At 43.1% G+C, this 25,893-nt stretch overlaps 1 protein-coding gene across 2 annotated transcripts in view; it reads left to right on the plus strand.

Annotated features, from left to right (window-relative positions):
• The first annotated feature begins 4,095 nt into the window (after positions 1-4,095).
• Positions 4,096-25,893, plus strand: part of PAK6 (p21 (RAC1) activated kinase 6) — a 34,058-nt gene continuing 12,260 nt past the window's right edge. The window contains exons 1-8 of one of the 2 annotated variants that reach the window (XM_049821037.1): positions 4,096-4,225; positions 4,342-4,670; positions 4,985-5,183; positions 5,823-5,887; positions 15,093-15,301; positions 19,787-20,404; positions 23,590-24,081; positions 24,352-24,485. In XM_049821037.1, coding sequence (XP_049676994.1) covers positions 15,098-15,301; positions 19,787-20,404; positions 23,590-24,081; positions 24,352-24,485 — 1,448 coding nt within the window. In that variant the 5' untranslated portion in view covers positions 4,096-4,225; positions 4,342-4,670; positions 4,985-5,183; positions 5,823-5,887; positions 15,093-15,097. Of the gene's footprint in view, positions 4,226-4,341; positions 4,671-4,984; positions 5,184-5,822; positions 5,888-11,011; positions 11,143-15,092; positions 15,302-19,786; positions 20,405-23,589; positions 24,082-24,351; positions 24,486-25,893 lie in introns of those variants that run through there. The other variant, XM_049821036.1, reaches the window with a different exon arrangement.

The following is a 25,893-nucleotide window of genomic DNA, read 5'->3' on the forward strand; positions in this document are numbered from 1 at the left end:
ATCTGCATTTCTATAGCATCCTTAAGGATCGCAGCATGCTTGAAAAAACAACAGATTAAACCGCCTCTGTTCTGTGGGAGTTAAGCATTGTCACAGTCATTGTACCAGTGCACAAAATGACTTTCCCAAGGTGACCTGGCGAATCTGTGGAAAAGGTAGGCTACACTGACTTTCTGCTACGGTGCTGCCATTGCAGGACTGATCGCCCTGACTTTTGTGGGAAGCAGCACATGCACCTTTTGTAGAGGGTGGCACAGACTTGTCTGGTGGAGCATGACGTTACTTCTATTATAACCTAATATGTCTGTGAATTTTTGCAAGTAAAAGATCTGGAAGAAGTGTGAGATGGCTGTGATCCAAGCTGTATTGATAGTATCTGCAGGGAATGTCTACCAAGCCACAGGAATTTAACCAGTAGCAAAAGAGCGTGTGCTGTGTTCAGGTGATCCTCTTGAGCTTTAGTTTCAACTCCTCATCAGAGTGGGAGTTAAAATTTTTAAAGAGAGTCTGCTGTTTTCTTACTCTCTTTAAGCTTAATCTGCTTTGTTGCCTATGTTCTCAGCTCTCGCTGCTCCAGCCTATTGTTCTCAGTCTGGCAGAATTTGTAGGTCCTCATGCTACTTCCTTGCTGGCTATGCTTTGCTCCACCAGTGGAGATGCCTGGCCCAGGAGAGCCTGGCTGTGATCCTGCCCTAGTGCTGATGAGAGCCTGAAGCAGCACAAATTTTCTTCTTTTGTGTGACCCAGCGTGCATTGTATTTGGTGGTGTGCATATAGTGAAGAGGGACTCCAAGCACTGCACTGCCCTGCCAGATTTGAGCATGAGGATTTGTCCTGATCTATAACAGCGTGCAGTGCTCTAGCAGAGGTGATGAACTTGCTAACCCAACTTCCAGTCTTCAACTCTGGTGCATTAGTTTTTTGTTTTGAATTGGGCCAAAAAAATGGAAAATTGATTAGATTGTAAACCTCTGAGATGCTTACAAGCACACTAAATGAGCTCATGCAGTGGGAGTGCAGATGAGGCTTTGTACTGCTGGGATCTCCAGGACACTACCTTTATAATGTCAGCAATGCATAGTAAGCAGGAGGACAACCCTAACATTAGAGCTAGCAATCCAAATAGTGCTCTCTTGAAATTTTCTGCCCACCTCTGAATGCAATAGCCTTGGGGAAAGTTAGCTAAACTGTAAGCACTTATTTAAAGCGAAACTGCCTCTGGATTGCTCCCTCCTTATCTCCAGTCCTGGCTAATGTCATGTGTTGATTATGAGACTTGCAGACTTGATTCCTATCTTGTGCTTCCTCCCACCAGTTGATGCTGATGCTTTGTGAATTTGCAGCACACCCTTTCTCCTAGTGACCCCTTTGTCCCAATTGTTGGTGTATTTTTTCACTTCCCTGGCCAGCTTACTCTGGATTTCAATGGCCATGAAAGAGAAGAGGGACCACACTTCTTTGATGGAAGTGCATTTGTGCCTCCTAGCAAATCCCAGAGCTCAGAGGGGCCCTGCTAGAAGGTCTAGCTCTGAACCGCAGCCTAGCTCCATGGGTGGAATTGCCTTAGCTCCTACTGAGATTTCCTGAATGCATCAGATTTACTGTGCCTTGGCACAGTAGACTTGCCAGTAGGCTTCTCTTGGAAGCTTTGTTGAAGCAGGATAAATTTTTCTTAACAGCTTGCCCAGTTCCCACAAGCTCCAAACAAGTGGCCAAGTATGTTTCTCCTGGCTGAGGTAGAAGAAAGGCATCATATATAGTAGAGTTGCTCTTGGTGTCTCTAACATTTTGTTTTGAAGGTTTTAAGTGCCTGGTCTTGCCTGTTGGCATAATAAAATGTTGAAAATGTTTTGTTTTGGTTTTTTTTTCTCTCACAAAATTCTGCTCCAGTAGAGATGAAATGGGCTTAAACGGAATCTGTTGCAGCAACAGTGCAGGACATGAGGTACTGGTGCTTTCCTGATGCAGTGACATGGACGGGCAAGGTGACAAAAGAGGCAAGATCAGCAGTTTTGATCTGAAATTTGCTATGCTTTGTGTCTGGGGAGGGGACATGGAGTATGGATGGCCATTATTGTGTAGATAAATCAGGCATTCTGCGATGCAAGCATTTAGTCAATGTACCCTGCAGCTCTTCTTGCTTGCCAGTTATGGCTGCCATAGCTAAGACAGACAGGACCTGAATGAGCAACATAAAGTATAGCAACTGTAGGAGGAGTGGGGTGTGTATGCATGTGTTTATATAAATGTGTGAGTATAATTATTTATATTATCTTGTGCAACTCTCTAGGTAAGAAGGGAGCAGTGGGCAGGGAAGGAGCAATGAAATGTTTAATAAAGGGACAATTGCTAAAGGGGAAAATTAGAGATGCATCACTTTTACTGGGAAATTTTTCTTCAAAGTGTGTAGGACTGCTGGGACCAAACTTGTGAATAGAAAGACTAGAAAGTGTCCTAATTTTTCATTAAGATTGTAGGCAGGAAAGGTTCGCACCATCTCAAAGCTTCCTTGGTTTCATCTAAGCTTGTTTCTTGACAAGTAAAATCAGGTTCTTCCGTTTATAAAGAACTTGCGTCTTATTCTAGATGACTGTGTTAGTGTGTAAGCCCAGGAAACATAATACGTATGCAAATCTGAAGCCAGTTCCAAGCCTGGGTGACTCCTTGTAGAATATTAATGACGTTTCTTTGTGACGCTCCCAAAGCTATCGTTGCGTAGACAACTCCTCACTGATTGGCACATCAGCAAAGCACAGATGCCACAGATGACAATGATGGTTTGCACTCACTTGCATTTCCTCCGCACTTATTCCAGAGCAGGATTATACTCTGTTTCCTCACTTCTGATCCTCCACTGCACTGCTTCTGCCTTGTGAGTTCCAGTCTTTTGGAGAAAGAATTTGTCCCCCTCTCTTGATTGTAGTTTGTTATTTACTACTATTAACATGAACTTTTCCTTTTTTGATTACATCTGCGTATGGGGCCTGTCCCATAGGAGGAGACAAGCTAATCCCCAGACAGAAAGGAACCTGGCTAACTTTATTTCCTATACCCTAGGGACGCTGCTGTGAGGTAGCAGGCAGGAAACCTCAGTCTCTTTGGCAGGCTCTGGCAGGCAAGGACCTGCAGTGTAATGCAGAAGAGGTGACTGCACTTTCAGGAAGCAACCTTCCACAACTTCACTAGCAGGTCTGGAAATGTGGATTATGAACCTCAGACCATCAGCTACAATGACAGGGTTTCCTTTACGTTCTCTATATGAACACCAGTTCTGTTCCTTCTCCATAATATTACTGTAGATCTTGTGCTGCATTCCAACTACATCTGTGACTCTTTTTGTTGTACAAAGATACTGCAGCCTAGTTAGGTGGGACGAATAGGTAAGAAGGAAAACGGGAATGGGGGAACATGGCTAAAAGGTCACTGGGCTGGCCCACCTCTGCTGGACAAGCCACTCCTGGCAGAAATGATGACAGCCTAATGATTATTTGTAGCATGTAATTTATTTATTTATTTTAAGAGTGGTTCAACAAAAACAACATTAAAAAAAAAATCATGGGGGTGTATTTTTTAAGGCTTTTATCTTTGCTCTTTGGACCTAAAAATATCTTAGGGTTAAGCCAGCATTGCTAGTGGTCTGGAGAGACAAAGAATCCTCTTTATTTGCAGTGCAGAAAGAGCAGTTGACGTGTTTGCTGACATGAACTCTGACCTCTCCTGGGCTGTAATCCCTTAAGTGTCCTGTAATGATGTCCCCTTTCACCTATGCCCATCCACTGCTAGTGGTGGAGCTGGTGTCCTACGCAAGAACGCAAGTTGCTTGTGGAAATGTCTATTTCCAGGAGTTGGTAAAGCCTGAGGCACGGCACAGGCAGCGCAACAGGATTATAGGGTGATACTAGACTCCAGACCTTGCAGCACTGACTCATGCTGAAGCGACAGGGGAAAAGTAAAAGGGCCAGGTCATGTGCTGCTCATTTGCAATGCAAATAAATTGGTGAATTCTTCTATAGCCAGCCATATAGCAAGCAATCAAACCTTTCCTGCCGGGAATGACGAGGAATTGGTGGCAGGTCCTGAAATCTGCAGCCAGGCGACGCGGGCGGAGATGTCGGGATTCGTTAGAAATTGCAGCAGTTCTAGGCCCTGAGGCTGTGGAGCCGAGAGAGAGAGAAGAGCTAACGAGCAAGTCAGAGCTTTAATAAGTCAGCAGTGAATTGGGGGGGTAAAAAAGGGTGGAGGGGCATGGGAGATTATCTCCCCAAGGTTCTTGCCTGAGACCCAGCAAACCTCAGTGCCCAGGTGTGACTCTGAGATCTTTCTCTCTCTCATCCCCTCTAGGGACCAAAAAAGGAGAAGACGGTGAGGAGAAGGCAAGATGGTCCCAAGAGGCTCTGCTGTTGGCATCTGTCGTTTTCCTTGGAACAGGAATCTGAGGCTTCTCGGCGCTGAGTGCTTCTGTGTCCCATCTACTACCACACCCTGAAATCAAACTCGGCAGCTTAGGTGAACCAGGCACTGTACAAACATGTCAGACTTGCCTCCACCCCTTTTTCTTCTCCCACTTTCTCCTGCCGTCTTTCTCTCTCAAGTTTATCGGCGAGTCAGCGGATTCCGGTGGCAGAGCATTCCCACCTCACCTCTGGTTACGGAGCAATGAGGAGTCAGGGGTAAGCTCCCTCCCGCAGATTTGGGGATCAACATTGACTTGCTTGCTTGCTTTAAAGCAGTAACAACACCATCCTAATGGCTGCTGTTTTGTGCGATTTGTTTCCTCTGTTTACAGAGGACTAGGTTTGTCAGTTTGAACTAACATCTTCACTCCCCAGTGGCTGTGCTGCTATGGCTTAACCCCTTCCCTTCGGATCTAAGTCTTGCTACTGCCAAGAATTAGCGTAATGATCACAGTGTGTTGGCAGTGCCAGCCTAGGGCAAAGTAAGAGAGGAATGGTTCGAGGGGTCATACAATTTTTTTTCTCTCGAGGGACGGTTCTGGAAGGCAAGAAAACCCGGGAGCTGGATTCCTTTGGGAAGGAGTTTACTTCATCTTTACTCCTATAGCCCAGCAACACCGTCCTCCAATCGGCTTTGCTGCATGACAGTGGGAGAGTTTCCCTCCAGACCCTTCTTTCTCCTCTCACTTGGAATTGTCCTCTACCGGCACTGTTGCAGCAGGACTGCCAGTAAGATCTTGCATTTTTTGCTTTCCAGTGTCTTTTAGGTGGGCTGGTGTATGGGTCTGTGGTGCCTGGGATCTAGCAATTTAGCTTATTGACACTCAAGATGATGGGGAATGCGGAGAGGAAAATGCATTGTTGAATCTTGCAGGGTGATGCTCTTAAAACATTGGGGTGAAAAAGGGGTTAAAATTACTCTGGATGATGCCTGAGAAAGCAGACAGCATGTCAGGAACATGCATGCTCATTGCCTTTATGTAAGACATAGCAATATCTCCTCTTAAGTCTCTTGTATCTGCAAGGACCCTCACCATATCTTATGAAGAGGTCTAATTGACTCGCCAGTTAAAACCCCTCGTGTCCGTATTCCTGACCTTCTGGCTGCTGTGCTAGCCAAGATCCTTTCAGCACACCTACTGAAACTACGTTGTAGTACTCGTGTGTGTATGGGTGTGTGAGTGTATTTTGGCTCTCTGAAAGCTGGCTGATCTCCTCCTATTTAAGTTACAATCTACAATTCTATTGGGCATTTGTACTTAATTATTTTTGTCAGGTGGTAACTAACATAAACAGCCAGGTATTTACAGCTACAGAAAACAGTCCTATCCATTGTTTGCTGATGCGTTTGCTCTCTTCTTTGCCCAGGACGTTAATGCTTTAATGTATTTGGGGACAGAGTACTGAAAAAACAGAAGACAAGTTTGTGGCTGGTGAGTGCGAGTTCTTGGGTGAGGCTGGGGGATGTACGTAGAGTAAGAGATACTTGCTGAATCTTACTCTGCTTTTCTGAGTTTTGTGCTTGGGTAAAACCTGAGTCAGCTCCTACGTTGCTGCTGGGGAAAGGAATGTGTTGCTGCATAGCTGTCTCTCAAGCCCTGTCCCACTGAAAAGTCTCATTCTTGATGGTGTGATGAAGCTGTGTATTGATTTTAATATTGTACACTGCCTTGGTATGTACATCCTGTGTGCTAAGTGTGAGCAATGGTTTATGTATCTAGTAGCAAAGCTGATCAAACAGTGGAAAGAGCTATCGGCAAACAGTTTGCTGGATTAGCAACTGTGCTTCCAGATGGAAAGTCTGTTCCCTGTACAGGGGTGGTTTCTGTCTAGATGGGTGTGAATATGTATGTACCTGGAAAGAATATCCTGGGTCCTGCTGACAAGGCTTGCAAAAGTGAGAAACATAACTCTTGCTTGGTCACAAAATGGTTTTCATTCACAAGGAGAAGTACTATAAAAGTTTGGTTGTCCTGCCTCCAATCAGAAAAAAAGAGCACTTTTTAACCTACTTCTCTAATGTGCTTAGGGAAATTCATAAGCAGAGGAAAGAGCTAAATACTTTGTGCAAATTGCATAAAACAGCTTCAACTAGCCTACACCAACTGCAAGTAAAAACTCAGCCAGGTTCTGAGTTCCGCTTTGCACATCATGTTTTCTTGAGGGTACCAATAGAGGTACCTTGCTGAAGTTTTGTCATATTCAGAGCTGCACAGCAGTTCCGTACATGTACAGGACATCAGCTCTGAAGTTGGCAAGAGCAGCTGAAGGCTAACCAGTATGTTGTGCTGCACAGCACTGATAGCTGGAGAGAGTACAGCAAGCTTTCATATCTTGCCAAGGGAGGTTCTGGACTAGGGGAGCAGTTTTCTTGTGTGTTATACTAACCTTGGTCTTGCACCAGCCTCATTGGCTTCTAAGTTATAACTGTATAAACTCAGTGCAACGGAGTACAGAATCAGGACTTGGCTTTAAGTTTTAAGAAATTTCTCAGTATAGTTTCTAAGGTTGCAGGAGGATTACCTGGTTTGAGGACTAATGGACTGAGATTTGGTCATCAGTGATGATATTGTTTTGAGACTGATCTTCCATTTGTCTGGCGTAAGAGAGCAATGAGAATGTAGGGTGATGGTAGACTAAAAGTTCAAATCTATTTCCCTCAAAAAAATCTCAGGAAATTACATTTACCCTAGGGCTAAGCCATTTTAACTTGTACTGTTAGTAATTAGATTATTTTGTAATTAATTGATGAACAGAGTGTAGCTGTAGACAATAACTGTTATTTATCTCTACTTGTGTTACAAGTGCACCTCAGGTTTTAATGTATGGAGGGCTATGGGAACATTCATACTCATGGCATGTGTTTTTCCTTTCCAAACAGAGCAGAATAACTGATACTCCCTAGGAGAAGACTTGTCTGTTATGATTTAAATTTCCATATCAGTGTTGGCAGTAGTGAGCAGAAAGGCACTAAGAGTCAGCCAGGTTGTGGGGTTTAAGCTAGTCTGTCTATGTTTTGGGGCACACTGCCTGGGCTGCAGTTTTCCCATCAGTTATCCTGTGGGAATAACACAAGTAAACTGCCTTGCAGGCTGTTGACAGCAAATAAATATGTATGTATCTCACTTTAGGAGAACATGATGATCATAAATAGGAACTAAGATTGTTTAGTATTGTTTGGAAGGAAGTTTAACTCTTGCATCTCTATACTTGGGTGGTCTGGGGAATCACAGTGGTGTCTCTGCCAGCCCTTTGCAATGCTGCTGGAGTGAGGACTGTAACCTAGTACCCGTGTGATCGCCAGTGCCTCTGCTGGGACAGGTCTGCTTGCAAGCAATGGGCCACGCTCACTGAGTGTGCGACTCTTGCTTGGCTCCTGCCTGGTGCTTCCCTACAGTAAGGTCTGTACCGTGCACATTTGCAGCGCAGAGCTACAGCTTCCCTCTTGTAACCTGATGTGCCAGAGGCAGCTGGGTCTGCGATCCGTGACGTGGCACGGAGGAGCACAGTGAGGTTACAGTGCTCAGATAGAGCCGCAGGACGTGGGACCCAGTGTTTCAAAGTGCTTTGTTTTGAAGTAGCGTGTTCCCCAGATGCAACCGAGTGCCTTGGCTCCGTTGCGTGTCATGTGACCCAGCATGCCAGATGTGGCCCCTTGTGCTTGTCCCAACATAACCTCCTATCTGATATGTAAGATGTTGTCATTCATGTGAATTTTTGGAGACAGAACCTTAAATGTTCTTATTCTAATCTCGGTAGTATTATTATGCTCATTTTGAGTGGATCTGTCACACAAGACGGTGGAGAGTGAAGCTCCATATCCTACCCTGTCTTGAAGCTCTTTGCTATTCTGGATCAACAGTGAAATACAGCCACTTGTTTTTAACCGTGATGGATCCTTCATGGCAAAATAATGTAGTAAACCCATTTGAAATAATGCAGTTGCTCTTTGGACGTGGAACAGTGACGTGTGCATGTGTAAGGCAGGTGTCAAAGAGATGCAGTGCTCTATGGTTTTCTATACCCAGAACAGGACACAGCCATGTCAGGTGTTTAAAAGGTGGGGAAAAAGGGTCATAGTTGTTATAGTGGCTTATGTCTCGGCCTTATGACCTGCAGCATACATCTGGCTGGCTTTGGGTGAAGAAGATGCAACGAGTTCCAGCCTTCTCTTGGCATTGCAGTGGTATTTGCTAGCTGTAACCCTCTCACAAACCAAATACAGATGTGAAAAGGCTAATCTTATAATGAAGGCATTGGATTCCAGTTGAGGTTTGGGTGTGAATTCTGTCTGTGCAGTTGGTTTCTGTCATGGTGTCTAGACCTACGTGCTGGTGTCAAGATCAAACATGTGGTCAGAGCATGTCTTGGCTCCCACTGGTGCTGTGCACCCATGTTTTCTCTCCATGGAAGCCAGGGTGTGTTGGGTCTGGATCTGGCCTTGATATGAAGTTAAAAAGCAGCCAGGAGACATACCTGGAAGCTCTTTTAGGTTTGCTAATCTAGACATAGCTGGGAAGAAACCAAGCTAGTAATTTTTTTTCTGTCTCGTCTGCAAATGAGGATAATAATTCCTTTTCCTTACCTTTTGTCTGTTTAGATGAAATCTTTGGAGGGTGGGGCATGGCTTCAGAGACTGGCACAATGGGACAGTGACTTCAGCTGGGATTTCTAGGGGATTGTAAATAATGGAAAACTTTATTATTTGTCAAGGGAAAAAGCCCATTAGCCTCTGGGACATGCCTGTACTGGTTTCAGAAAGTTCAGGAGGTCTTTTCTTTGCAAGTGCTTTTATGTGTCCCAGGATGAATTTGGTCTAGTATAGCTAAAACACACCTAAAAGTATGTCACTGAGCAGCGTCCAAAACAAGCTTAGCAAATAGGCGTTCACTGTGTTTCAGATTTTAGTCCTAATTTATGAGCAAGGAAATGGAGCAGGGGAGAAAGAGGCAGCACCACAGCTTTTAGACCCTGTTCAGTGGAGGCACAGCAAAAAATGTCAAGCAGTTGTGTTCTTTTTCTCATTTGTCAAAAATAAACCCACCAGTATAACAAATATGTCTCTCCCTAAGCTTATTTCTAATGTAATATTAATCTGTGCGCTCATGTGTGTGTTTGGGCAGGATTTAGAGCATTACATCAGTTTGCTGTGCTGCTAGTTTGCTCCAACACATAGCTTTGCTTTTGAGGGCTGGTAAGGGAGAGAGGGGAGTGGAAGGAAAGGACTTGAAATAGGGGAAGTGATAGCACAGCAAGCAAATATCCCCTCTTGCTTTAGGAGACAAAAAAGTCCCTAAAACAATATTTCTAAAACTAGAATTTCAGACAAATGTGGAAGGTATCATCATGACAAGGCTCTGTGCTCTTAGATTCCGTTTCAGATTTCAGACCATTTTGCTTTTCTTTCCCCTTTTCACTCACCCTTTGTTGTCATTTCGTGCTGTGTGAAGTCACATTTAGATTTGTAAGCTCCTGAGGGAAGTAACCTGTCATTTTTCTTTGTGTGCAAACTGCTATGAACGTTTATGGCTTGTTATAAATAACAATGTCAGAAACCTCAGGAGGGTAAACGTTAGGATTTTAGAAGGTATGAAATACAGTGAAATACCATGTGTGCATATTCACATGTACATATGCACGAACACATGCATGTATGCAAACACTATGCATTGATAATGGCCTATTTAACTTGCACTGCATTTGAAATGTATTATGTGACAGCGACCTGTATAGCAGAGTATGGAAATATGTTTTTCTTTTTAGTTGGTGGGTTCTCTGGGATCTTCTTCATCTTCCTACTCCAAACTCAATCTGCATATTGCAGTTCCTCGGGTCCTATAGGAAGAGTTCTCCTCCTCCCACCCTCCTCTTGTAGCTGGCCAGAGTAGTTTGGCATATCAGCTGAGGGAATACTTGGAAATCATGGGAATTGCTTTCTTCAGCCCAGGGACCAAGCGTTATCTCTTGTCCGGGGTGGGAGGAATGTAGCAAGCTGTGTCCAGATCTGTGATAACAGTGCAATAAGCACTGATGAGTGAGTTCAGTTGCTGCAGCAAGGAGGGGGAGGGAAAGCTTATTTTTAACTGGAAACTATACAAATGAGACTGAAGTAGCTCTCTGCTGTCTTGCTGTCAAGTGTACGTGTGAGTGAATGAGCGTATGGACATAGTTAAGTACCGTGCATATATACTAATGGAGTATGTAATTGTATGTATATAGGGTGGAGGCAAGTCAGATGAAATGACAGTGCATGCTAGCTTCTTTGTCTGAGTGTTTGAACTCATGTGTTGTAATGCGCAATTCCTGATAACATTTATCTACTTTTTTCGGTGGGGTTGATTCTTTTCTGTGCCTTGCTCCTCGGGTTGCCTGTCTCCCAGCCATTCCTCTTTCCCTTCCTAACTCTCATTCCCCTTTCTCTCTTCCATCCTTAATCTTCCCACCCCTTCCTCTCATCTGAGCCTGACCCTTCTCTCTTCTTGCCCCTCCTTCCCAGCCGATCCCTCCCCTTGCTCTGGATCTGCTGGCTGTGGGATTTTTTCTCATGCTCACTGGCAGATGTGACAGCTTTTGGAACTGTATCATCTAGGAACAGCTATATCTGGAGTTGAAAAATCTAACGTGGTTTCCCAGGCAGCAGGAATGGATCGCTGAGAGAATTTCAATCTCCGACTGCTTTTGTCTTGTGGTAGTGACTTTTATTATTTATGTTTGTGACATTTCTTACAGTACAGTTGTCAGCAGTGAATGAAAGACTGAAGTCTAGTAGATTATTATAAAATCAGTGTCACAGTATTTGTATTATTATATTAAAGAGATGCTGTCTGTGTTTAAATACAGGTTTAGCTTGATTTACAAAATCTTATATGCATAAAATGTTCTTATGAATTTCTTACTGAATTAGAAAAGGCCTGTTTTATGTATTTTATTTAAATGTTCTTTAGCTGGGTATTGGAAATACAATTAAATAGCTCTTGCATGAAAACCAGAAAGTGAAAGGAGACTGGTTAAATACAGACCTTCTCAATTAAATGCAAAACCTACACAGATTATTAGAATCCACTGGATTTCAAATAACTATTTTTACTGTATGAATTTCATTTGATCGTAATGCAGTGTACCTTTAAACCACCTGTCTGATATGGCAATGTCTTTATAATCAGAGATTGATGCTTATCAAGTAAATGTCATTGGATACCCAGGGGTATGTTGTATTTGGAGTTGATTACATTTTGTTGCTTTTAAGACGTCTATTATAAGCCAATAAGGTAGATGTAGGCCATGTCAGCTACTCACCCTAAAATTGATCATGAACTTAGTAGATGGTTCTTTCTGGGTTTAGGAAACATGCTTTTGTATATAGGATCTAAGTGTAGTCCAGGTGTTGATTGACAGGTACAGTGATTTAATGTAAATATACAAATGTAGTGTTTATGCTTATGCAAACTGATATGCTGACATAGAGCCACTGTTCTATTTGGGGCAAAAATATCACCCGGGCTTTAAAAATTTGCATTTTGAAGTAGTTTAGCTAGAAACATTCTCCTTATGGGGAAATGATTGAAATGTTCAGAAAACAATTGGTATTACAAGTGCTAATGGTTGTGGCATTTGTAATACCACATTTTACAGGACCCCTTGTCACCTGAAACAGTTAAAGAGCAAACTTGAAAGACATTGTGTGCTATGCCCTGAATATTTTCTCATTATGAAGATGAGATGAGGAAGGAAGCTGTGAGAATAGGAGCAGGGGAAGGAAAGATACTGGTTGAAATAGTAACATTGCTCTGTCTGGAAATGCCTCTGTTCTGGTGGATCAAGCAGCCGTCACAACTGACATGTGGTCAACGATTCAGAACTGAAGCACTTGATATAATACTACAGATGGACTTTCTGCTTTCCTTGGAGGCTGTGAAAGCTCCTCAGTAGCACGAAGCTGTTGGTTTGAATAGTACTAACACCATGAGCTATTAAGAGTATCTTTCCTTTCCAGGATTGTATGCACTTTTTCCTTAAAGAATTGCCCTATGACTTTAGTCTTGGTTATTAGTTAATACGCAGCACTTAAGGGGCGTTAAAGATGAATCACTGTTTTTGAGTAGTTGCAATACAGACCTGGAGCACAGAAGCTCTTCCAATAAGCTCTCCATTAAGATGTATTTGGGTTTTCATTGTAACATATTCTAAGCAAAGATTATTCTGGCCACAATGCCTCTTCTAGGCAGAGCAGTTACTTCCAGCCTCTTTTGTAAGTGGTTTTTTTAGTTGCCTAACCTTTTGCTTTCTTTTTCAACTGTAAGGTATCTTTAGTAGGCTTCTGGACACAGTATTGCAATGGACATTATCAGTGTGTGAAGTCTGTATTTCACCAAGGATGGATTGCATGATTGGGGGTTTAGATGGTGTAAAGGTCCTTCTGCGACATACAAACACTTCCCATTCCAGTGACTACAGGACCATGGTAACCAAATTTTAAGCCAGTCTGTATGCATTTTCAGGATCTCAGTCTAGCAGTAGGAAGCAAAGTCGTTCACCTGGTGGCTGCACTTTGCTCCCTAAACAAGTTTTAAGTGGAATAACCTGGAGAACGTTTGACATGTATTTCACTGTGGGGAAAGAAAGCACAAGGTGTGCTGATTTTTGAGACCAGTGTCCACTAGAAGTGTGTCATGTCTACACCACAACATGTTATCTCTGTACGTGTTCTCTGTCTCTGATCCTTGTAAATATTTATTCAGCACAAATAGTTGGAAGCTGAGGTCCTGTACAGGGGAAGAGTGATCACTACAAAGTTGAAGATTAAATGGCAAAAATCGTCTACCTGATGTCAAGGAAGAAGTAGCAGTCATCACTTTAAGCACTATTAGTGAGAGGCATATGCTAATATTAAAGTTGTCAGTGGAAAGGGAAGAGCGTATAAACTTTTTTTTTCCTACTGGTGGATATTAATTGCATTAAAGAAACCTGTCCAGCTTTTTCCCAAGCTAGAGAGCTGTAGCACTGAACTACCTAAAATGTTTTGGCACTGGGTCTCTGTTTTATCTCATCTCTCTTACGGCTCTCATTGTACAGTTCATCCTGTGCACTGACAGAAAGCATCTTGGAGAGGAGATAAGCTCTGGAGCACACCAGTTCCATTGCAACCACAGAACAGTGATCTGCCCATTGAACATGTTTCTCCAACAGCAAACAGGAAAATGTAACTTGGAATACTTGTAACTTTAAAGCCATCAGACCAGTCGATAGAATCATAGAACAGATCTGTAGTCCACCCCCCTGCTGAAAGCAGGTTCTGCTCTAAGGGTCAGACCAGGATGCTCAGGGCTTTGTCTTCAAGAGCAAAGTTGCTCTTGAAAATCTCTGAGGAAGGAGACTGCACAGCCTGTCTGGGCAACCTGCTCCGATGCTGGACTCTCCTGGTCACGAAAAAGTTTATCCTTCTATCAATTTGGGACCTCTCTTGTTTTGATTTATACCTCAGACTGCCACCACTCTCCACTGTGAAAAGCCTGGCTCTTCATAGACAATCTCCCTACTTCTGAGCTGTTTCTTCATGGAAAGAGTAACTTCCCTCTCACCCCATCTTCCCTGTCTGTCTTTTGTGAAGAGGTTGTGTCCATCCATCGCAGTCCTCCAGTTATTCAAGCTTTCCCACCTTTGTGACTGTGCACGGAGCTCCGGTTCTTCCTTTTCCTTCCTATATTGCCAATTTCAAAAAGGTCTAAAACTTTTGGCTTTCTGTCTATCTACATCTCTTTTTTTTTTGGCATTAAAGTCTAAATTCAGATTTTGAATGTCTCTTGTGTTTGGGTATATTTAAGTGTTAGCTGGTTTTGGCTTGTTGCAATTGTAATGGCTGTTCACACAAACTGTCTCTCTCTCAGCCCCCAAGGGAAAGGAATCTCAGTTTTTAATTTTAGCTTCTTCAACTACCTGCTGACAGAGTTTGATTTCCACCTACCACCTTCTCTCTCTCGCCCAAGCCCTCTGTCTAAGCTAGAAAAACTGAAATCCAAAATCAGTCCTGGGCAGCTCTTCCTTTGGCAACAACTCTGTTGTCTTTAAATGGGAATCAAACATATATTACTTGGAGTAACCAGTGAGTAGACAGCCTGAGCCCTGTTCATAACCATCCTTCATTCCAAGCTTGTAGTGGAATCAACACTAACTGGCTGGACTCCAAAGCCATTTAACCTAGGTACAAGCCTGTAAAATATAAATATGTCTCATATTTTATATATATATATATATATATATTTTGAAACATTTATATCAGGCAATATGAATTTGTAGAAATAAAGGAAGCCAAGGAGTTCAGCCATATTCGTAACAGGTGTCTGCTGCTTTTCTGAAATAGGAGCACTCTTTCTCAGTGGGCAGAGCACTAAAAAGGTCACTAGAAATCCTAGCTCAGCCACTGACCTGCTAGGTGGTCTTGAGCAAGTCATTGCTCTCTTGTTGCCTCTATTTCCTCATCTCTAAAAGCAGATGATCAACTCTGTTGTTAAAGTGCTTGTCACCAGGAAATGTTCTTAATACAGTGTAATTAACTAATATAATTGATATGTGATTTTACTGATTGGGCATATTGGACCTAGACATGTGAGAGCACTGATGGCATTGCCTTCTCTGATTCAGGCATCATGTTCCGCAAGAAGAAGAAGAAACGCCCAGAGATCTCGGCTCCACAGAACTTTGAGCACCGTGTCCATACTTCATTTGACCCAAAGGAGGGCAAATTTGTGGGCCTGCCGCCTCAATGGCAGAATATTCTAGACACGCTGAGGCGCCCCAAGCCAGTGGTAGACCCTTCAAGGATCACGAGGATGCAACTCCAGCCTATGAAGGTAAGAGAGGAAGACTGCTCTTTCCTGTCCTCTGGACTTTCCTCTTCCTTGGGGAGGCCCAAGTTGAGGCAATGTTTCCATTGCCCCATATATATTTAAATGGGGCTAAGGGTGGCATCTGTAAGGAATTCAGTGGATATCAGGGTCTGGGCTTTGATAACACTGTCTTTTTTTGAGGCGATAGTAACTTCATTGGAAATAAGGGCAGTAGTATCCTTAACTGCAGTAGTGTCACTGTTCAAAGAGCCAGCTGGCTGCCTGTCACTAGAACAAGGACCCGTGAAAGCTCCTGTGGTAGCTGACAGGGCCCAGGATGTGTTCAGCTGTTGTACAGGAAAGCAAAGAGGAGAATTCGTGGAGAGATCTGTTTTAGCAAGTTTGTCATTGTCGTGGGTGAGCAAATTTGGCTGGTAATTAAGTTGACAGGGAAGCCTGAGTGGGAGAGAGTGGGGTAGCACTAGCTTGCTGTTCATGGATGGCTAAGTGAATGAGAGACAACAGGGAGCAGGACTAAACTAGGGTTTAGGCTAAAAGGGTTTATAAAACAGCATTTTAACAGGAAGTGGGACTTAGTAAACAGGAGAATGTCCTTAAAGCAAGTCCTTCAGTGAGGAGAAACAAGTTACTGATCCTTGTAGATGGGTGAATTTAGATGGCTGTCTTGCTCGGATGGCTGTTGATAATGGCATCTGGAGGCTGTGTTTGTAAGTGACTGCAGGGACCTGCTGCGTGAAGAGAGGCAGATTCATGATGACCTCTTGGAAAAGGAAATGAAAAATGGTGACAGAATTATTGTGTTTAAAGTCTTGCTACCTTATGGGAAGTTTTTGCTCCCAGTTAAAAAAAAGAACTACAGGGGCCTAAAAACTGAAAGGTAAGGTGTAAAATAGAGATGTTACTACTTGGATTTTAGGAGGGACGTAAAAGAAAATAGTTGTCTATCTGATTAATATATTTAGCTTTTTGTGTACAGATGCTGAAAACATGGGGACTAAATGGGACTACATTTTAGTATAATGCAAGTATTAATGCAAAATCAAACTTGCAATTTAAATGACACATCAGGATCTTTGAGCAGAATGCTGATTTAGAAAGGAAAAACTTGCTCAGGAAGAACAAGTAAAAGAAAAAGGGAGGAGGTATTGCCTTCTGTTTTATTGTGTCCTGAATGTGCTTTGAGGTTCAAAATGTAGTAGAAGATAGGACCACAATCCAGAGAAGAGATAAAATGTGTAATAAGAGACCAACTTGGTTAGATCAGGAGCTCTCTAATGAGCTTAAACTGCAGGAGGATTGCTCAGAAGGGTGGAAACTAGGTCAAGTTATAAAGGGCAAATAGAAAAGAAATTTATGTAGGAACAAAACTGGAAGGCCAAGGCACAAAAAGGGATGTTATTCTCAAAGAACGTAAAGGGCGCTAAGGAGACAATCATAAGTACACTGAAGAGGAGAAGGAGGATGAAGGAAAGAATTTGATCACTGCTCATTTTGGAAGAAAGTTAATAACAGATGACACTGCGAATTCTTAAATGTTTAATGATTTTTCTTCAGTCTTTATTGAAAAGGTTAACTGTGATCAGTGGGCTAACACAATTAACATGAGCATGAAGGGATAAGAATGCAGGCTAGAATAAGAAAAGAACATGAACAGAAATGAGACTTCTTAGATAAGTTACATATTTTCAAGTCAGCTGGGCCTAATGAAATTCAAGGAATTGCAGATCAGTCAGAATAATTTCAATTCCCAGAAAGAGACTGGAACAAATAAGCAAGTAATCTATTTGCAACCACTTCCTAGGAGATAGCAGGGTAATAGCCAGCAGCCAGCATGGATTTATCAAGAACAAATCATGTCAGGCAACCCAATTTCCGTCTATCACAGGCTATCAGGCTTTGGGTCAGGGAGAAACGATAGCTTTCTCCTGTATCTTGAATTCAGTTAGGCTCTTGACACTGTGCCTATGGTATTCCCAGAGCAAACTGAGTAAGTTTTCTCAAATATTAGGAAAAGTATGCTCAAAAGAATAGTGTGAGGCATCACTGTCAAAATAGAAATGTGCATGAAGAGATTTACTGGAGTTTGTCCTGAGTCTAATACTGGTCAGTACTTTCATGTATGACTTATTAAACCTGTAGATGGTAAAAGCTGAAAGGAGGTGCAAATCTTTGAGAACAAGGATAGAACACCCAACAGTCTTTAACCTAGAGAAGAATCTTAAACTAATACTGGTTTTTTTTCCCCAGTAAGTCCAAGTGCAAATACTGTCTTAGACTGCATCACTTAGTTGATTATTTCTGGTAAACTCCATTTGAACAAAGTCCTGTTCAATGATACCAGTCAGTAGTAAGATTTATTATTTTTTTAAGTGCTAATTGGCCCTCTTAGGCCAAACTCTTATACATAGATTCCTGGATTCAACTATCATAGCTTTTTCCTTTTTTTTGACATGGACCATATGTAGCTTGTAAAGAGTTGCTTTTCTTTTTAAAATTATAATTTCTAAATTTTGGTCAAAATGGCATGATCTTTGTAAGGGCACTCCATATAGATTTGGGTCAAATTTGGATGTTTCTTCATTAATCTGATGCAGTCTTTAAACACAGCTGCGAAGTACAGCTAACTCCCATCTTCTCTGACAACTGGGGACAGGACTGACTTAATGGACTAGAAGTGCAGCAGGAGTGACTTGAATCTGATTTTAGGAAGTTTTTAACTAGGAGGTGAGGCGAGCACTGGAATGTATTTTCTAGAGAGGCCATAGCATCTATTCTTGGAGACTTCTTTTTTTGAGAACTTGTTAGATACAAGTCTTTCTGGAGTGACTTTTGTCCATCTACTTTGGACTAGCTGGCCTCCTGAGATTTCTTCCAACTTTGAGTTGTTCTTTTTCCCAGTTTGTAGAAACATTGAACCATCAGTTAGCACTGGAGGAGGGCCTCTTTCTCTCCCATCTGCCTGTGCAAGCCTGAGCAAGCGTGTGCTCTGTGACTGGAGGGTGTGCATATTACATCTGTCCCTGCTTAGACTCATTTATGAACTAGTGCTCTTAACTGAGTGCATTACTGAGGTAAACTGATATGTCTGGTGTTTCTAATGGATGAATTAGAATGGACAGAAGACTCTTCCCACCCCACTGACAGATTTCAGAGACCGGGTTTCTGACCCGGTACTTTTGGTACTTTTTTCCCCTATGGAGTTTGGTGCAAAAGTGATGGAAACAGTTTGAGGAGTTAGTGTCCTCAGCATGTTGTTTACTTGACAGCAGCTGGGGCCATGGAGGAAGGTGCATGTATGTGGTGAGGGAAGTACATTGCTACAATAGGACACAAGAGTAGAATTTCCTGCTGTAGGTGATGTTGTGTATGCAATGTAATGAGTCGGATTGTCCTTTCTTCACCTTGTTTGACCAAATCTTCTAGTCTGCCTTTCATTCTCAGATGGTGAGCAAACCATGTGCTCGTTTTGTGCACTGTGGTAGCATTCTGTTGAAATCACTGGAGCTGCTGTTTTGCACCAGCTAAATATTAGGCTTGGTGTAATTAATTCAGCACCTTACAAGATCCCTGGAGTTCAGTTAGCAAACAGGAGATTGCCATCACTCCAGGGAAGGACTTTCCTCAGGCACAGATTCATGAAAGTGTAGGAGTGATCCTGTGCTGTGAATTTCTGTGAAGAAATGAAACATTTTGGTTCCCAGCACTAAAAAAGCTTCTGTAAGCTTTTCAGTTCCAGAGTAAACAAGGTAGAGGACTACATAATATATCAACAGCTTCAAGTGTCCTACTTGTATAATGCTGTTGCTTGTTTGGATGGAAGCCTTGTTCTTCATCGTTTGCTTACAAGGCAGTTGTGAGCTGTTGTGACCCTTTGTTCATAATTTTTAATTATAATAGCTTGGCAGAACAGAGGAGGGATGCAGTATTGGAACAGTGTGGTCTTCACTGGTCAGGATTAAGATGCATTAGCAAAAATTGTAGAGACACAGACTAATGGAGGCTGATTACAACACTATTGAGAGCGCTCCAGGGGAGAGATGAACCTTGTATTGGAATAGCAAGGTGATTTTTGCAGATAGAGCTCATGGCATTCTGTAACTACTTCTGAGAACTAATATTCTCAGGAGCTTGTTAAGCCTGTTAGTGATGTAGTGTAGTGCAATTTCAGCACAAGAGAGTACATAGTGCTAAAAACATCCTGGTTTTGTTCTAATGTTGTCCTTTAGAATGTGAGCACAGCAGCAGAATTCACTGTTCTGGCTGAAAGCACTGCTGCCGCTGACAGAAGGATGTAACCCAGTGATTCCTTTTTTTCCTTCCCCCTCCGTAAAGGACAATGAAAAAAAGACAGAAAGAAAAATTTCTATTTTTTCCTAAATTCCTTGAGTCTTCTTTGGCTAGACGAACAAAGTCTAACCTTTGTCAAGATAAACTCAGCCTCAATTTTTACAACTCTGATTTTTTTCCCCGCTTTCCTATGTTTCACAGACTGTGGTGAGGGGCAGCACTGTGGAAGTGGAAGGCTATATCTCTGGGATACTCAACGACATCCAGAAGCTTTCTGCCATCAGTTCGAACACTCTGAGGGGAAGGAGCCCCACCAGCAGGAGGAGAGCGCAGTCCCTTGGGCTCCTGGGGGAAGACAGACCCCCAGACATGTATCTTCAGAGTCCTGAAGCAGACTGGGCAGACAAATATGGAAACTACCTCAATTGCAATGGTGGGACCAAGGTGACCCGGAGGCAGACTATGTGGCCAGATTACAAACCCCGATTGGAAGGACAGTCTCATCCCAATGGTATGGTAATGAAAGCACAGTCCCTCGGGCCTTCGGAGTTCCAGGGTGCTGATGGTAGCTGCCTCCAGCGTGCCTCTGGTTTGCAGCATATGCCAACTCTACCGGGGGAGACTGAGAAGACGGGAAAGAAGAGCTCAGAAGAGTGCTGGCCTCAGCCTTGTCTCGTACGGCAGGCAAACTCCAGGCCCTCAGGGGAGGGCAGCCCTAGCTCCAAATCAAGAGAGAACAGCTTGAAGAGGAGGCTGTTACGCAGTGTATTCCCCTCATCCAGCGGCTCAAACAAGTCGGGCCCTTCCCTGCAGATCAAGGTTAGTTATTCAGTATTTTTGAGCGAGTGCAATGTTGACTTTACAGTTCCAGAGGTTACTTGCACAGCTCAACAAATTTAATTGCAAACATCATGCAACCATCTGTTATTGTTATGATTAATGTTGGAATCAAAATTCCAGGACAGGGGAAATGTGTAGTCCTCCTAAGCTTCACAAAATATACTGCTAGGCATAGCTCAAAATGGCAGTCAGATCTACATGAGAAAGGCTTGTTAGTGGAGCTGTGCTTGCAGGAGTGTAGGCTGGGAAGGAGGTAAGGAACTTACTCATTTTTTGCCCATCTGTGGTAGTAAAGGAATAACTTAAATGCCGTTATACTAGCATAAATGTGCTTTTGCCATTTGGGAAATTGCCATAATTCACATTAGTAAGGTATTCTTTTGCTTGTGCAAAATAGAACTATCTCAGGAGAGCTTGTTTGGTTATAGCTGTATCTGCCAACCTGCCTACAATAGGAATGTTTCCATCAGCACCCACAGTACTGTCAAACAGGAAATCTGAAGGTTTTTGGTAAGGATGGGACAGCTCATAGCTACATCTCCCCCAGGAAAGCTATCCTGAATGAATGACTCACTTCAACTAGGAGAAAAACTCTGGTTCCTGTTACTGGATAGGAAATGTAGCCCTTCAGGCCACTGCTTCTAATTCATCCCAGGCTAACCTAGTGCTTGTTGTCCTTGTGCAGCTGTTAGGTGGTTTCAAAGGCTGTGCTGGGCTGGTGCAAGGCCAGGCTAATTTCTAGCAGGGGTGGAGTCCCTGAACTCGGAGGAAAATGACAGGAACCACTGGCCCAACAAAACTGACTGTTCTAAAGTGTATTGCAGGGTGGGGCTTTCTGACCCAGCTTGTTGGGAGTTTGCATAACGATCAGGCTCAAGGCTTTCAGACAGTCTTCCCCCTGGAGATTCCCTTTCCAAGGGAGTGGGTTTTTAAAGGAATGCAGTTCTTGCATAGCATGGACTACACTTATTGCTGTCCGTGAGTCTGGGCTGATCTATACTGGCTGGAGGTCTGTCCCTGAGTACTTGGGAGAACTGACCACTTCTTTCTTCTGTAGCAAGAGTGTCTTTGTGAAAGTGCTGAGGCATGGCAAAGAGGAGCAGAGGTTACCAGTCAAATGGTGTGTGTGCAGGGATGTGCCCGGGTGTGTTTGAACTTGAGCTGCTGGTGAGAGGAGTAGGAAAGACCTTGAGGTTATCTAGTCCATCTCCCTGTTCCAGCAAAGGATCTGGGCCATCGCTGGCAATTATTTATCTAAGTGGTTCTTAACAGTCTCCAATGATTAAAACCTTAGTATCCCTCACAAATGGAGATGATGATGTGTAACTGTGACGTGTTAGGAAATGCATAATTGCAGATGAAATGGAAAGGGGATATAATTGGCTGAAAATGGGGAGGTGGGTGCCTTGACAGGCTGCCTAGAGTCACCACGGGAAGGTCGAATGCTCTCTCCTTTTGACCGACTATGGGGGGAAGGAGCAGGAGAACTAGTGACAGCTCAAAACGTACAGAGACTGAAAATGTGTATATAGGGGCTGTCAAATTACAGGAGCAGGAAATAATACTTATGTGTGGTTACACAAGTATGTGTGAGCTTGCATGCATGTTGTGTGCCCTTTTGCATGATCTAGGTTATGTAAAACTCCCCCCCCCCCCCCCCCCCCCCCGAGACAAAACAAGGATTGGGAAATCAGTACTTTGTTGCCATGATCATGTCTCTACAGGACTGCAGGGGTGGAGCTGCTAAATGAGGAGGAAGTAACTTCTGACAGGCAGTTTGTGTTTGCGCACTCCTGCACCCTGATGCCAGGAGCTACTAAATCATACTTCCAGGGCCAATGTGTGTGTGAAAATGAGCTGTATGTATGTTAGGCTTATGTAGATTTTACTGTTGACAAAAATCCTTGATTAAAAACCAAAGTGCATAGAATTAAGTTCTATACAATTATTTTCTGTCTGAGACAGAAAATGAGTGCTCCTTTAAAAATTTCTCTATTGGCAGTTTTCAGTTCCCATACCCATATTATTAACTTTATTAATAATCTGTCTGAATTGTGTGAGAGAAAAAGCTTGTTGCTTTGAAGTTTTTATTTTTCCCTATAATATAAATGATTGGCTTGCTCTTTCTGAAGTTGCTACTTTGTCGGATCCACTATTATTTTAAATATAACTAAGTATATAATGTATTTTATACCTAACTTGCTAGATGATGTTGAATTTTAATTAATCAACATTTCCAGGGTGAGTATTAGCACTTCAAGATTTATCCTTCTTGGGAGACACATGCGTAGTGCTAGCATGGGAATGTGTATCCTGAAGCCACATTACCGCAGGCTGTGATCTTACTAGATCTCATAAACTAAACAGGGTTGGGCCTGCTTGGTACTTGAGTGGGAGGTCTCCAAAAGCCTCGGGTGCTTCAGGAAAGAGCACTGCTAATCCAAATTCATTGTAGGTCAGTTTTGAGTCAGTAAAATGGCAAGGTGGCAGGTGGCTCTGTGTAGCCGAAGTCTCACACTGGCCACCCACAGCCATCCTCGTTCACGGTGCTTTTCCCAAAACAGAGTGCTAATTCGGTGTCTGAGCGACAGGAATGTTCTGCAGGTACCAGTGGAAAGTGCAGACAGTTTTCAGTAGGCAGAGCGTAATTACCCAAAGGGAATTAGGCCAAGACATCAAAGTGATTTACAGCTTTGGCATGAATCCTTTTTCCTTTTATATAGAGGAAGATCAGAGGCACAGAGGCACAAAAGGATTTTCAAATTCTCTGCAACACAGGTTGCCCCTGAGTTTTGGTGGAGTTAAAGGTTGGAATGCTTTATAGCAGCTAGGTTTTTTGCTGTGGGTTTTGGTGTTTTTGGTTTTTTTCCTAAAGCATGTGCTTTAAAAGGTCCCTTTTAAACTGCCTCAATTTGGAGGTCCTTTAAGCATAGCACCCATCCTGTAGCTGATTCTTGAAAATATGCATCCATGTGTCTTCCCCTAGTCATGCAGCGTATGTTGGGCAGACCTGGAGACAAGAACCTAGAGCTCTTGTCTCCAGTCTGCTACAAAATGTACTAGGCCAGAGTGGCATAACACACAACTGATTCCTGACATTTCTTTCTTGTTAATCTAACCATCACTTTTTCTTTCTTCCACTTTCATATTTGTTCTTCTCAAAGCCTAATGCTTTCTTTAGGCCCCAGCAATGGGGTTCACCACGCAGCCCTGCAACCAAAGCCCAGTCTCTTCCATCAGATCAGCCTGCATCCGATTTCCCCAAGATGATCTCAGAAGCTGGAACCCCCCAAAAATCACCAACAGTGGAGAAGGCAATTGCACTGCCACAAGGCAGGCCATCACCGGCCGGGTCTCCCAGGAACCGGCAGACTCAGACTAGTTCTAGCAACCTTCACCTTCCCCAGGACTCTTCTGTGAAAGGGCAGCTGGCCAGTGAGGACCCGGTGGTTGTGACTCATGAGCAGTTCAAAGCTGCTCTTAGAATGGTTGTGGACCAGGGGGATCCTCGGACATTGCTGGAGAATTATGTGAAGATTGGTGAAGGGTCCACAGGTATTGTCTGTATTGCTCGAGAGAAGCACTCAGGGCGGCAGGTGGCAGTGAAAATGATGGATCTGAGAAAACAGCAGCGCCGGGAGCTCCTTTTTAATGAGGTAAGTATAGATGAGAGGTGGGGTTCTGCTGTCCACCACAAAGCTGTGGTAACAGACAGTGTGGTAAAAAGAAGGGAAGAGCAGGAGACATCTTCCTTTTAATAGAATTGTGTTAGTATCAAGGAGAAAAATGACGGGGGGTGGGGTGGGGGGGGTGTGTGTGGAGGCTACTGCGTTGTACTCATAGGGTTGTGCTTGCTTGCTTCGTTGGATAAGATTAAGTGTTGTTAGTGATTTTGTGGTGGTCAATTGTCCACTGTCTTTTTACAGGTGGTGATAATGAGGGACTATCAACATGTCAATGTAGTGGAGATGTACAAGAGCTATCTAGTGGGAGAGGAGCTCTGGGTGCTGATGGAGTTTCTGCAGGGGGGAGCCCTCACAGACATTGTATCTCAGATCAGGTATGAAGCAAAGTCTGCAACATCAACGTTTGTGTTCCCACCTGACAGGCAAGAGCAGTAGAGTAGAGATTTCTGGGGAGAGTAGTTTCCCTCAGAGATTTTGTGTTTGCAGTGCCCTGAAACTGCTACGCTTTTTAACTGTTATCCATTTGAAGTATGCGATGATTCTTCTGATGTAGAAGGGACCTTATTTACGGTACTGATCCCTTTAGATACCCACTGTTCAACTACTTGATGACCTTTCCTGTAAAACAACAGTACTCATAAAAAGTATTGTTTACTATATCTATTGAGTTCTGGCCAGGAAGCTCATTGAGTAAGTATTAAAGAGCATGCAGAAATAGTTTTCAGTGGTGCAACCTTAGTGAGGTTGAATTTGTGGCTAACTCCTCTGGAGAAGTGCAGCAGAGCCTTGAGATCTGGACTCCTTCCCAAATTTTGTTGCCTAAAGATAGCAACTACTGGACACTCTCCTAAATTTGTTTTCTTATCAACAGCACTTCATTAATGCCCAAAGCATTTCTGTAGGGCAAAGAAGTTGTTCTCAAATGGTCTCTAGAGTCTCACTCACAAGGTGTTCTGGTGATGCAGTTATGATGATTGTATCTTACCCATGACCCTGAAGCACCCTCCTTCTGCTTCCAAGCAGTCCTGCGAGGCTGTAAACTGGTGCAGGGAACGCCAGTGAAAAGACTGACCAAGAAAGTCTGTAGGATGAGCATTCCTTTTTTGAAGATTCAGAATCTTAATTGGATTACAATTATGTAGTATTGCTAACACTAATTGTATTTACTTTTTTTAATCATGGTATGCCTTTAATTCACTTACATGCTTTGACTAGCCTTTACTGATCCTGTGGTGGATTTAAGGCATATATCTTTGTTTTGGAAGTTCTCTGTTTTGGAAGTGCATCTGTGATGTGTTTGGGTGGTATAAAAAAGCACATTGTCCTCTGTAGCCTCTGCAATCCCACCTGTAAGGAGTGTCTTGGAGACACTTAGATGGCCAGGCCCGATGGCCAGGCCCTCCAGCATTGAGTTCAGAGGCACATCTCAGGGTCTGAGAACCAAGGTTTCACTGTAAGTCATGTACTTGCTCCTGGACAGGAAAAAGAACATTTAATCCTGAACAGTGCTGAGTTATGGCATTGCAGAGCCAGTGAAATTCTTGTAGCTCATAGCTGGTATTAGAACCAATGGAACTATGGATTAAAAAAAAAATAAAATTCTGAAGAGGTTTATGAAGGGTCTGTGTAATGTAATCCACCAGCGAGATTGAATTCCATAGTGGGACCTCAGCCTAGGTTTGAGTTAGTTTATGAAGCATTCCTTTGAACCTTCTAATGAATGCTTGTTTTTCCACATAGTGGAAACAGGATCTGTTGTAACCATAACATTTATCAGAAGTA

Source organism: Accipiter gentilis, chromosome 17, assembly GCF_929443795.1.
Source record: "Accipiter gentilis chromosome 17, bAccGen1.1, whole genome shotgun sequence".
NCBI classification, from domain to species: domain Eukaryota; kingdom Metazoa; phylum Chordata; class Aves; order Accipitriformes; family Accipitridae; genus Astur; species Astur gentilis.